Source organism: Abramis brama (assembly GCF_963993115.1).
Source record: "Abramis brama genome assembly, chromosome: 7".
Taxonomy (NCBI): Eukaryota; Metazoa; Chordata; class Actinopteri; order Cypriniformes; family Leuciscidae; genus Abramis; species Abramis brama.
The window spans coordinates 25,855,989-25,869,652 of NC_139969.1; the positions used below are offsets into that span (position 1 = coordinate 25,855,989).

Below are 13,664 nucleotides of genomic sequence, written 5' to 3' on the forward strand. Positions count from 1 at the left end.
ACGTTTACTGTAGGCCCTGGTTGATTTGATAGTTTTCTCAGATGGTTATCGAGGTGTTTTTTTTTCGTGGATGGTGTGTTGAGGTGGTTAAATCTCGGCTTGGTTTATGAAACACTTGTTACGGTATATATAGTCGAGTGGATGTGAACGTGCCAGTGCCATATGGAGGCTAGCACTGCTAGCCGCACCGGCAGTGCATCATGGCTGCGGTGTGACACGTCTCCGTTGGAGCAGCTCGATGCTTGCCTCACTCTTCAGGGAGCGCAACGTGCTGAAAACTTGGGAAATTGAAAATTGTTACCCTAGCGATTTTTCAAGTTTGAGTATGCGAACCTCTTGTTTTAAAACGGTTTAAAGCGGTTTTTGGATGTTTGAGATTTACTTAGTGGTTTAATATCTTGAGGATTTCATAATTGAATCGGCCTGTTTGGTTAATTTATTTCCTCGTGGCTCTGTCATATGAATCACCATAGTGGGTTTAGTTCCTTAAAGGGTTAATTAACCCTAAATGTTTTTGTTTTTTTTATGCGCATACACCCTCTTTTTTTCTGTGGAAAACAATGTTATGCAGAATGACAGCCTCAGTTACCATTCATTGTGTGGTAAAAGATGTAATTAAAGTGAATCTGTAATACTTGTACTGTTGTTATGCAAGAAGGAATTTATTTATGCTTGGAACAACGTGAAAATGATGACAACTTAATTTTTTTTAATGAAATATCTGCAAAATATGGTTCTCTGCGACTCAGAGAGCCTTTGAGTGTTTCTCTGGTTTTATGTTTCTCAAGGTTTTTTGGCCAGTTGCATAAAGTTCTTAGACTAGGCTAGTCTTTCAAACTAGTCATCTAATTTTTTTTAGGACTGGTCATAAGTTCATTACATGAAAAAGTAGATTGGTATAATTTGATTCCAAAAACTAAGACTTATTACTCTAACTACTAGTTACTAGGGGTGTAACGGTACACAAAAATCACGGTTCGGTACGTACCTCGGTTTTAAAGTCACGGTTCGGTTTATTTTCGGTACAGTAAGGGAAAGAAATGCAAACATTAAACTGCAGGTTGTTTATTACTATAAACTTTTTTTTAACAATTTTTTTACACTTTTTTAATAAAATATAATAATATATATAAAATAAAATAAAAGAATAAGAAATAAAATACTGCTGCAAAGTTCTCCACTAAATAAAATGCTCTCAGTCTCAAACCAATATCACATAATAAAATATAATGAAAAATATAAATAAATAACTATGATTACAGTGCAGCATACCAATCCCAGCTTGTAGGCCTGCTCATATTTAAAAATTAAGGCTGGGAATCGATAAAAATAAAAAAATAACTAATTAATTGCACAATTTGCTGTAATTAATTGCAATTCCGACAAGCTTGTAATCATCAATAATTAAACTTATAATCACCTAATTAAATGAAACACGGGGAAAAAAGGAACAGAAAATAGCCCTATATTAAAATAATATTAAACATAAATATATCAATGTATTATTATTTTTCAATAATCAATCAACATAATCAATTTAAGATTTTTACTAATTATCAAAATAAAATATAGTACAAAGCTATTATTACCAGAGCATGTGATCAGAGCAGGTCATTTTAACATTGTTGCCAGCATAACTATACCAGCTCAGCAAACAGAAGTGTACTACAGAGAAATTTCACCTTATTTGAGCGGACTTTGCTTTTCCAGTGCGTGATCGGTACATGATTGGAGTGTTTGGGCCGTTAACGACACAGCAGAACGCGCAGCGCAAACACGGACTCGAACAATGAGCAGACAGCGCAGCGGGCCGACACACACACACACACACACACGCACGCACGCGGAACGGAGAGTGCGGCGGCGCACACGGAGCGGAAAAGTTTTTTTTCGCCCTGCAGTCTATTTCATTGGTTTAGTTTACAGTGACGACGGGTAAAACATTAGAATCAGCTGCAGGGCGGGATTTGCGCTGAACGCGGAGACTTCCGCCACTTAATATGTTCGTGTGGAAACACGAAAATGTACCTATGTTCCGCACACAAAATATTGCGTTCAGTCATTCGGTACACACGTGCACCGAACCGAAAGCCCTGTACCGAAACGGTCCGGTACGAATACACGTACCGTTACACCCCTACTAGTTACTACATAATAGTAGCTATGTTTATGCATTTGGCAACAGATAAAAGAAAGTCTAAAGTCAGTCAAGGTTTATTTAAGTATTATTTAAGAGAGCAGGGTGGCTGATGGCCGATTTAAAGCATATATATTTAACTTAATATTTAATAAATTAGAAATTATTAAAATAATAAATTTGTAAAATAAAGACATACTTCAGATGGCAACTTCTTAATTATGCAATCCTATTGCAGTATTTTCACAAATAAATTGTTAAAAAAAATATGAATTAAAGGAAGTAAACACTGTAACCAACAGGACATTTAGTAAGTAGTTAAGTTTGTGCACATTGAGAATGTTTTCTTTTCTTTTTTCTTTTTTTTTATAAATAAAGACAAAGAAACACTCATTTTATATACAGCACACAGTGAAAATGACATGAATATGACCTAGTTGACAACTGGATATAGCTCATCATAGTTTGAAATCAAGGGTTTAAGTTTTGCCGATCGTGCGTCTCCAGTGAAGCTGAACTCTCCCCCTGTCCACATTCAGTTTGCACGGACCGACCGTCATGCACAAAATACACACGTGTTTATTCAGGCTACAAATGTACTCTTCAGAAGATCTCTCAGCTGGATTTGACAAAGTCTGCAAGGTTTGAGAAATGAAATGTATATTAGATATTCAATTTTATTTGAATGATACATGTGTTCTCTATTGCTGAATGCTGATGATAGATGAGAATTATAGTGTTTGCCTTTTTTATCGCCGCTAATATAAAATCAAATGCCATAATACTGTCTTCATTGTTTAACAATTCTATCTAATAATAGATTCGATAGGACTGATAAACCGAGACAGTAAATTAATGAATACGGAGAATGGGAGCGCTGTGTGCTCAGCCGGTATTTAATAATGCTAAATATCGGCCGATATAAATCGGGCATGGCAATATGTTGGTCGACTACTAATAATTTATGCACAAATCCCAATTTTTTTTTTTTTTTCATATACAGATTTTACAATCTGTATATGTGCAGCTCGCACAAAATCAATAAAATCACAATGTGAGCGTGCATGATTTCTAAACCGCAGAAGTGTGCAATCTAAATACAGCGCGCCTAAATCTAGCGTGAGAACAGAACAGAGTGGGTTTATCGTTACGACATGGAAGAAGGCACAGAAACAGGGAAGGTGAATTCAGAGCAGGATAGAGACATGGACAAAAAAAAATTCTATATTGTGGTTTGGGAATATTTTGGATACAGGAGAGATGTAACAGAGCCAGGTAATTTGCAAGAACTGTCAAACTATGGTTGTGGCAAAACATTTACACAGAACGTGGTCTTGCGTGTCAAGCGAGTACAGTAAATTCAATTGAAATTTTATGGGTGAACTAATCGTTTACATAGAAGAACATTGGCACATTCTGAACCAAGTGAATACATTTATAATACAGGCATTTGCGAACTGCACAACAAATAAAAAAGGTATGAAGAAATTACCAGTGCCATCATGTTATTTTTGCAAAGATATGGTGCCTGCAAATGTCACTAAGACAAGGATGTGTAAGAAAATATTGTTTCCCAAATTAATCAAAATCGTGATGGCTTTTTTGTCCAAATTGCACAGCCCTATTTGAGAGCAAATGTGCATTTGTAAATTTAGGGATGCATTTTACAATTTTATGCCATACAAGCCAATGGCTTTTGTGAAAGTTCGTGGTTGGTATCTTGTCTATTCTCCCTAATGCATTGATCATAACTCTGAGCCTGGCATTCCCTCCCCCCCCCCACCACCCCACAAACACTTCATCTGGATGTCATGGATGGCTGGGCATCGGGCTATATTGAACACGCGTGTGGCCTGCCCTTCCCCCCGCGTGCCATACACATCCCATGTTTAGCGTGTTTATTTCGATGTTCTCTATGCCGCTTTTTGGCTTGCCCTGTGACCGGTGCCTCTTTGATCTGTTCTCCTGCTCTTTTTCCTTTTATTTCCTTTGAGTAAGAAATTCATAAATGGAGTTGGGCCTTGGTGATCTGTCAGAGGCTCTCGTGTTTCCTCTGAAGGAAGCACATTCCCCACGTGCTTCAGGTCCTAGCATCGCTCGTCCTCCCCCGTCTGTCGTCTCCCAGAAAGTCAGGTCTTTTTGAGAGGGTCTAAGGGTGTTTATTGGTTGCCATCTGTCGTGATCAAAAACACAGAGTCGGATGGTAAGTCCCGCTCTATTGTTTGCGGGTCACAGGGGGCAGACACTCCCAGAATGAAGAGCCTGCATCTCTATAACCCCTGGCCTGAGCTCTCCAGCTGCTCTCCTGTGCGTTTCCCTTCTTTTCTCAGCTGAGCTGGGAGATTGTGTTAAATGCGCATTCTGTCTCTGTGTGTTTGAGATCTTAGGGGTGTGGTCTTATCTCAAGTGACACTAGTAGACCCCCACCCATTCTTTACTTGCTCGCAGAGATCATTCATTCAGGCTTTCTTGGAGTCTAATCAGGTACACAGTGTACATCATTACAGCAGTAGCCTATTATACTGCTGTGTCCTATAGTTCCCATCTTTGCAGTCATGTTTGACATTCAAATGCTTTAGTCATGTCTGTCATTGATGGAACTTGGTACCTTGTTATTGATGCAGCTGAAGCTTTATTAAACTAATGTTCTTTAAATTGTTTTAAGGTGAATAATAATGCCTGTGGAAAGTTTCCAACCCGTGTGCTTTTAAAATCAGCAGTTTTTCCTGTCGTCAAGCTACTTTTCCAAGTATACTCTTCCGTTCAAAAGTTTGGGGTCAGTACGATTTAAAAAATCAGTACTTTTATTCAGCAAGGAGGTATTCAACTGATGCTGTTCTTTTGAACTTTTTTCATCAGACAGATTTTCTACAAATATCTTCAGCACAACCGTTTAAACATTGATAATAAGAAATGTTTCTTGAGCAGCAAATCAACATATTTTAAATGCTTTTTGAAGGATCATTTGACACCGAAGACTGACGTATTGATCAGCTTTGCAGAATTTTAATATTTCACTTTATTTGATCAAATAATGCAGCCTTGGTGAGCATAAATGACTTTCAAAAACATAAAATCTTTTTAGCGATCGTGTACATAACAAAATAGAATATTTGAAAGATTGAACACATTGAATCGGCTCTGGCTTTTGGAGCCGGCAAATTGTAGCTTTATTTTAGCTTTTGTGTAAAATTAAACCGAGCGCATCGTCTAGGTCTTTTAGTCCCACTTTGCGAAAACCAGACTGTTGGGGTTTCAGTCAGTCTACAGCGTTTACAGGACATTTTAAAAGGACAAGTTGTTTTAGTCTGACTGTAGAGCTGCACGATTAATCGTTAAAAGATGGCGATCTCGATTTAAACACCCACGCTATCTTATTCCTAAATGACAGCGATTTGGCGGTCTATTAAACCAGTGGTTCTCAACCGGGGGGCCCTCAGTGATCCTCCGGGGGGCCTCGAGATAACCTAAAATTAATTTAAATATTTTAATATAATTCAGTAATTTTTATTTTTGCTAAATAAAAAAATAAAGCACCACCTCTCTCGTAAGTATTCTGTGATTGTTTCCGAGCGACCCAAGCCGATTTTCGTCACGCTTTGAAATACACTGAGCGGTGGCTCAAAATGAAGATACTAGGGTACGCAAACTACTCTCAGTTGGATGAAGAAAACCAGTGTCGTTACTAAAGTTTTGATGGATGACGATTGTAATGAAGGTAAAGACGATTATAGTGACGTACAGGAGTTGTACATTATAGGCATGCGCTAGTCTGTTTTTGCAAACAAACCGTGTATGTGCACTCACTGATCGCTGTAACAGTGTATGTATATTATATCATGAATATTTGTAACACAAATAACAATACTGTGTTGTATCACAGAAGAACTGGGATTAGAGCCACACGATTAATCACAATTAACCCGAAATCATGCTTAAACCGGTGTGGCTTAGTGCAATTATGAAAGTGCAAAGGCTGTTTTTTTTTTTGTTTTTTTTGCGCAGCTTGTCAGTGAAGCACGACTCTGAACAGTAGTAAATGCTGCTCCATCTGAAAGCATTGCGAGTGAGTTGCTTATAATGTGCATTTGAAAAAGCAACGCACGTCTAACATCTTTCCAAACCTCTTTAAGCATTTAATAGTTTTTTACTCGACTCACTTCATAACATCAGTTGAGTGTTTGAAAACACTCTTCTGTGAGATGTGGCTTTTTGCACAGAATAAGGCACACAACATATTTCATAGTGTTCTATACAGTGATAAAGGCTATGTCGATTAGCATTAAAGTATAAATATACTTTATTATCATGAAAATACCAGAGAAGGCAGGAAGAACTTAGATGAACCATATATTGTCATAGTCGTGTGTTTATTAGTCATGTTTAATCAAAGCGTTTCAATCTGTTTATTCAGCTACAGAGATTAGTATGATGCCCATAGGGATTTCCTGGAACGTCAATCGCGGGGCATATTTGGAGTGTTTGCGAGAGCGCCCTCTGGCTTTTAGATGCTTTTCAGATTATTTAAACCCATTATGCAAGATTCACTTTTGCATGGTGCATGGACATAAATGTGTGTTGGCAGTGTGTGTGTACACACACTCGTGAGGCTCCGCCCCCTGTGCCGTGCAGCAGCAGCTCGTTTGCATTTAAAGGGCACACACTAAATCGGCGTGTTTTTCTCAGCCCCAAAAAGTGACAATTTAAACATGCTGTAAAAAATTTTTTGTTAGGTATTTTTAGCTAAAACTTCACATACACACTCTGGGGACATCAGAGACTTATTTTTTTCTTGTGAAAAGGGGCATAATAGGTCCCCTTTAAGTAGATCTCTAGGAAGTTACATGTTGTTTTGTTTAGGTTGTCTGTTCAGAATCGTGTGAGAATTGTGATCTCCATTTGAAAAAATGTGATCCTCAATTTATCCTGAAACGTCTAGCTCTATCTGACTGAAATCAGGTTGTTAAATTGCATTTAAATGCACTTATTAACAGGATAGATCATTGTCTTGATGTACCTGAACAATTACAATACAGAACTTGAATTGACAGACCTGGTTTTGTTGGTGACATGATCATCCCTAACCTGTTGACTGATTTTTATTTTATTTTTCTGTGTAAAACTTTAATAGCAAACTAATTGCCTCTTGTTCCTCTCCAGGGTGAATTGCTAAAGGACACACTACACAAGAACTTGTCAATACCCCAGAGATTCAGAATACTAATTTAGAGGTATGATTTTGTTCTTATTATTATTTGAAATGCACATGATTATATTTCACTGTTGAAGTTAGTTTTTATAAGTTGGAAATGGAAATCTCATAATGTTTTAACTCTTTCCCACCAGCGTTAAAAAAAAAGTTGCCAGCAAACGCCAGCATTTTTTTTCTTTTTCACACAATTTTCATGGCCCCCAGAATATTTTGTTGTATGAATATCTGAACATGCAATATATCAAAAGAAAGAACAGAGCCTCTGATTTGAAACAGTTTTTATTCTAGCTTAATGCATCTTTTTTTAAAAAGAAGCTACATTTTGATGATTGCGATAACAATATCAATGACAATATAAATAAAGTATCATTCACCACTGTTTGGCTACAAGTTATGGCTACATGCATTCTTGAGAGCCTCAGAAACACAAACATTAATCTAAAGTAACAAGTACTCATCATCATACAGCAGCCAATGAGCCGTTTGTGCATTAGCTTCTGCTTGCTCATAAAGGCTGAATAATTCCAAATGAACTCCATTATTTTTTTACAGGAAAATGCAACAAATATCGTTTACATGTAGCACGTCGATTTTGCGTGGTATGTAAGGCTCTTTGAGTGTGTGTGAAACACTGAGCGCGCGAGTTGTGCGCCTCACACTAGTTTACTGTGTGTCAAGTAGAGCTGAAACAACTAATCGATTTAATCGATTAAAATCGATTATTAAAATAGTTGTCAACTAATTTAGTCATCGATTAGTTGCTAAATAACTTTTATTTGCCGTAAGCGGCTCATTTTATTTGCCGTAAGCGGCTCATTTCGTGCATATTTTAAATCTGCGGTGACCAAAGTGTGGCAGTAATGAGCCACCGGAGGTTTTACTCAGCCAGTACAGCAGGAGAAGTAGCGAATAGCCAATAGCTGGCCTTGTTTTATGTCACATGCTTCCCGCACAGCGTCTGTGCAGCATTCAGCGAGATGGCGAAGGCAGACGGCAGTGGAGCTCGAGAAAGAAAAAGAAAAAAGCGGAAGATAAAACTAATCGAACGAAGCAGCATTCGGCAGTTTAGGATATCGCACAAGATTTGTCAACAAAGAAAACATTTCATCACTGGAGAGTTTTTTTTATCGACACCATCGTATCAATTGATTTTGATTAATATGCGCGAGGGAGAGAGAAGCAAGACAGCGCTCGGGTGAGTGCGCGCGCGCGGCCGGGGCTCTCTCTCTGCTCGTTCTTATATATGCCCTGTCAAGCTGACAGGACTTAAAAACACATGCAATTAATTGTTTTTTCTCGGAACTAATGTTTTTGTTGGAAAGTTTACATCGTATGTTTCTCCGGAATCAGCCAGCGCGAAGGACGTCTATATTCCGATTGGTTGCTGGCGTTTGCCGCTGAACCGCGTCATAGCTTATTACCATAAAGTTGAGCTACTTTCAACTTTCTAATTGATTTCACAGCATAAGCTATAAAGCTGTTTCCCAGGTATAAGCTGTGTGTTTACAGGAAATAAATAAATAAATAAAATGCAATTTGCTGCAACTGTATTCTGTTTTATTCTTATTCTTCGTGAAAATATGTTCTGCAAGATTCATTAATAAGCTTTGTTCGGGATGTTAAACTACTTTAGGAGCCCAAAGGACTGCCATGGTGAAAACATTATTTGAAATCTCCTTGTGAAATTTGCTAGAGTACGTATGGGTCAGTGTTTTGATTGCAGAAGAGTTCGACAAAGGCTTACTAACACATAATAAAACAACTCCAGGTATGTTTTTGATGAGGATATGACAATGCAAAATGGTTAAAATCTCTAAAAAGTATGTTGAATGATAAAGACCCTTTGTTAATAATTTACTTGGGGGAAAAATGGGCAAAACTAAAATATAAGTACATAAACCGATTAATCGTAAAAATAATCGTCCGATTAATCGATTATCAAAATAATCGTTAGTTGCAGCCCTAGTGTCAAGTACACTCACTGTGTATTCATTGGGATGAACTGAAATAGTGCGTTTGACGGAGAGTAAGTGTTCGGCGAGTGAAAATGTATCTGTGTGCCAGTTCCAGATTGTAGAGGTAGCTCCTCGTTTAGCGATAAACTCCGCCTCAGCTTCACGTCCGCCTTCCAGTTGTTTGCGCGCATATGAGCTATGAATTGTTACCAAACAGAAATGAGTCATCAACTAGGATTTATTGTTATCGCGGGAAGACATTCTTATCGTGAGGATAACTTTTACGGGTATATCGCAAACGATAAGATATCGCCCATCCCTAATATGCGAATGCTTATATAACATTTGTAAGCATTTGCTTGTTTCTGCTGCATCTTTGCTTGTGTTTTGATCAGGAGATTCAGTTCTCTTTCTGTAGATGCATAATAGCGCCCCCTACCTTATGACAGTGAAAACACGGAAAGCTGGAAATTTCCGTCAATGGCGGGGGAAAGAGTTCATATACTTTTTTTTTTTATTTATTGTATCCCTTTATTCCTCATAAAATCATGATTTGTTGACTCACCAGTTTGGCAGGCAAGTGTGAGGCCCCCTCATGCAGAACCACAGGAAATGAATAAACCACCTCAGCCTATAACAGGACCCCCTGCCGTTCCCCACCCTTCCCAATCACCAGGACTGACACAGGTGAAAGTGAATTCATAGAATCTTACATATATGATGAGGATGAATTGGGACATCTTCAACATTGTCATTTGTTTTTTTTTTATTTCTTTTTCTATTACAGGGTGCCTATCCCACAGGCCAGCCTCCCTCGGTTGTCTTTCCCGGACCATCTCCACAAATGAACACTGCACAACCCAGACAGGTACACCATCTTCAAGCCTTGAAATTCTTGACTGCTGACAAAGCCTTCACTATGTTTTGTGGCTTAGCTAGGTGTCCTAATTCCTGCTTGTGTTGGAGAAAAAACTGTGCATGTGTGGCAGAGTCTGTCTCCTTTTTACATCTCAACTTTGACCTTTTACTCTTTACTTTCCTCCCAGTTTGCGCCAGGGCCTCGTGCTTTACACCAACAGGTACTACAAATTTTCATAAACTGGAGTCTGCTTGATTTTAAGAAATCTTCTGTCTGTACAAAAAACCCCCTCAAAACTAGTCTGTAATTCACTACAGGTTTTCTTGCATCTAGATGCTCCTCTTGCTGGTTTTTCCATGTGTTCATTTGGAATCAAATGTTTCATGAATCTTGTTCTGATAATTTTTTTTAGTACGTTTGAAGAAGCACCCATACCTGCCTCACTCAAAGCACTAAAGATAATTATTTTGAATAGTTGTATACTACTATTGCAACGAACCTGTTCTGTGTCTTCCATTTAAGTCTCCTTTGAGTCTTCCATTCCACTCGAGTCTCCAAGTTATCTTGTTGTTTTGAGTTGGACTGAACTAATGACATGATGAAACCCGTAATGTTAAAGCAATTCTGAATAAGAACAGTTTTTCTTGATTCCCAACACTAATTTTTAGAGACTGCATGTGTTTTAATGGTTGTTTTTGAGTCTCAGCTGTTCACCATTAACACCTTGTTCTCTGTGTGCCACTGACCTCTGTTGTGCTTGCACTATATTTCTCAGGCTCTTCTTAATGGTGCATGTGGGAATCTTGCTTTCACTGCTGATGGCTAACATTTATTGCTGCTTGTTGTCTGTTTCTCTCTCACGCCTCCTCTCCACTCTATTTCTTCTTCTATTTTGTGTGGCTGAAGGGTGGATTCAGGTCACTGCAGGTAACTAGCCGTCTCTTCTCTCGCTCTGTTCACAGCCATTTTAATCAGGCTGTCCAGAGTTCTTGTTGTATATGAACATGTTAAAGTGTACATAAAAAATGTTGAAAGGAAGAGCTAGTTACACTGATGAATCGTGCACATTAAGACTGGAAATTTGTGTTTGTCATTTTGATTTCATGTCAAGATGGACCATAAAGTAAAATTCATTAATTCTTGGTGTGAGCTGGTGTCATGTTGAGAAAAGGTACGGTCTCACAAGGCTTTAAACGTTCAAGATAACTACAGACCCTGGAATGAATGCGGGCAACAGAATTTCATACTTGAGCTCTTCCATTTGTAAAAAAATGTACAGTGCTCTATGCACAATGCAATAGAATCGCCATTGGCTAGTATTTAAAAATAAATAAATTACTCTCCAGTCTTTAGATGCTTTTTATGAAGATACTCATATGTGATTGTCATTTGAAAGCAAAACAAAACTTAAGAAACATCAGTCAATCAAACCTTTTTTTTTTATGATAGCCTAGAACTTTAGTAATTAGAAATAAAAGTGGCAACCATGTATGAATGAACGTATGAATGCAAATTTTCACATTGAATAGAACTTGTGCTGCTGGTGGTGTTTGAGACATTATTGGTCATTCAATGTTTCTGCAACAAAAAAAGACTAACAATAATACTAATAAAATATTATTAAACACTAATATAAAACAAGCCGCCTTCTGTCTGACTTCTTTCAGCCAAACACATTTGGAGTTGTATTAAAAAATATCCTGGCTCTTCCAAGCTTTATAATGGGACTGAATGGTACCTTAGATTTTGAAGCCCATCCATCATAAAAGTTATCCATACTGGTGGTTACACTTGGTGTTAATAAAGGCCTTCTGAAGCAAAGTGTTTTAGTATAACTTGGATTGTGATTGGCTGAAAGAAAGTCATACACCCATGAAGGATGGCTTGAGGGTGAGTAAATTATGGGATACCCAGCGTGATAGTCGCATATCCGAGTGATTTACTTTACTTGCGATGTAGAGGGTTAATGTTTTTTGAGAAATTTTTTATTCAGCAAGGATTCATTTTGTAATGTTAGAAAAGATTGAAATGTCAGGAATTTCTGACAGGAATCAATGAATCCTGAAGAAAAATTATCACAGCTTCTAAAAAGAAATTAGGCAGCCCAACTGTTTTTCAGCATTCATAATAAGAAATGTTTCTTGAGCACCAAATCTGCATATTTGAATGAAGGATCATATGACACTGTAAAAAGGATTAATGGCTGATGAAAATTTGGTCCTGAGTATGCATGTAAATGAATAAATGTGAATACTGTGTGACAGCACCTTATGCTTAAAGAAACACAAAATGTGAGGTTCGGTCATGTGCAGCTTGTTTTCTGACACTCTCATTTCCTCAAAAGCCGTACTACACCACCAACCGGCCCAACATGCAAGGCAGTGCCCCTCGGGTCCCACAAAGCAGCACCCCTCGGTCTGTTCCACCCACTCATGTCTACCAACCTACCTCACAGGTTATGATGATTCCCCAGCAACAGTTGCAATTCGCCAACTCTCAGGGCCATTTTTTTCTACATGGGCAGGTAACCTCTATCATTCTCTTAACATCTATCGTGCTCTTTTTGTATGATTGTTCAATTGTCTAATAGCCTTTCGTTTTCTATTGTAGTACCGCCCCCCCTACATGCCCCCGACCCAGCAATACACCGTATCCAGCGGAAATGCAGGCTTCTACGCTGGAAGCAGTTCAGCTGAATTTAATACATATGGTAAGTGACTCTGCTCTGGGCCTCCCCTGCTTGTTTGAACCAACCCTCTCTTTACTGTGCCATGTGCCAGTAACCTGTTCTTTCTTGCTTATGTAACTTGCTCCTTTTGCTCAAGTGGTCTTGCACCAGTCTGTAAAATTACATACATCAGATTCCTGGATAAATATATAGACCTGTAGAGGTTCTCTGAAACAAACATTTGTGTTGGGTGAATCTCACTTAAACGTGTTCATTTCATCCCAGAATCAAAAGAAAAACACAAGCCAAATCAGTATAAATTAGAGGCAAATGCTCCCAATTTAAAGGGACAGTTCACCCAAAAAATCATGTTGTTCCAAACCTTTTCTGTAAAATATAAAAGATATTTTGAAGAATCATTTTATTTTATTTGTGAATACAATGGAAGACAATGGTTAACTTTTTGGTTGCTAATATTCGTCAATCTCTTTTTTCCCCACATGAGGGTCAGGTCAGTTGATGACAATTTTAATTTTTGGGTGAACTATCACTTAAATGTTCAAGAAACATGTTTGAAAACATTTTTGCAATTCTACCAACGAATGTTCAACGTAAAGTTCTAATCATAAAATAAACAAAACAAAAGTGAAGCGGCAGTTCACCACAGACGACTGCGACACAAACATAAACAAAACACAACGTAAAGTCCAGTGATCTGTTGCACAAAGCTGGTTTGTTTCTACCCAGGTAAGTTCAAGATTAGTTTGCGCAAACTCTGGGGTTTTTTGGGCTCAAGAAGATGGATTGTTTTTTAGCGGGTTTCATTGCTTTGG

The 13,664-nt window shown here is 38.1% G+C and overlaps 1 protein-coding gene across 3 annotated transcripts in view; it reads left to right on the top strand.

The window, feature by feature from the left end:
• eif4g1a (eukaryotic translation initiation factor 4 gamma, 1a) overlaps positions 1–13,664 on the top strand; it is a 32,550-nt gene that overhangs the window by 1,076 nt on the left and 17,810 nt on the right. Inside the window, exons 2-8 of one of the 3 annotated variants that reach the window (XM_084119460.1) lie at positions 7,298–7,368; positions 9,873–9,991; positions 10,092–10,172; positions 10,351–10,383; positions 11,070–11,090; positions 12,508–12,687; positions 12,774–12,873. In XM_084119460.1, the coding sequence (XP_083975586.1) occupies positions 9,917–9,991; positions 10,092–10,172; positions 10,351–10,383; positions 11,070–11,090; positions 12,508–12,687; positions 12,774–12,873 (490 nt within the window). In that variant the 5' untranslated portion in view covers positions 7,298–7,368; positions 9,873–9,916. The remainder of the gene's footprint in view (positions 1–7,297; positions 7,369–9,872; positions 9,992–10,091; positions 10,173–10,350; positions 10,384–11,069; positions 11,091–12,507; positions 12,688–12,773; positions 12,874–13,664) is intronic. The other 2 variants (XM_084119461.1, XM_084119462.1) reach the window with 2 other exon arrangements.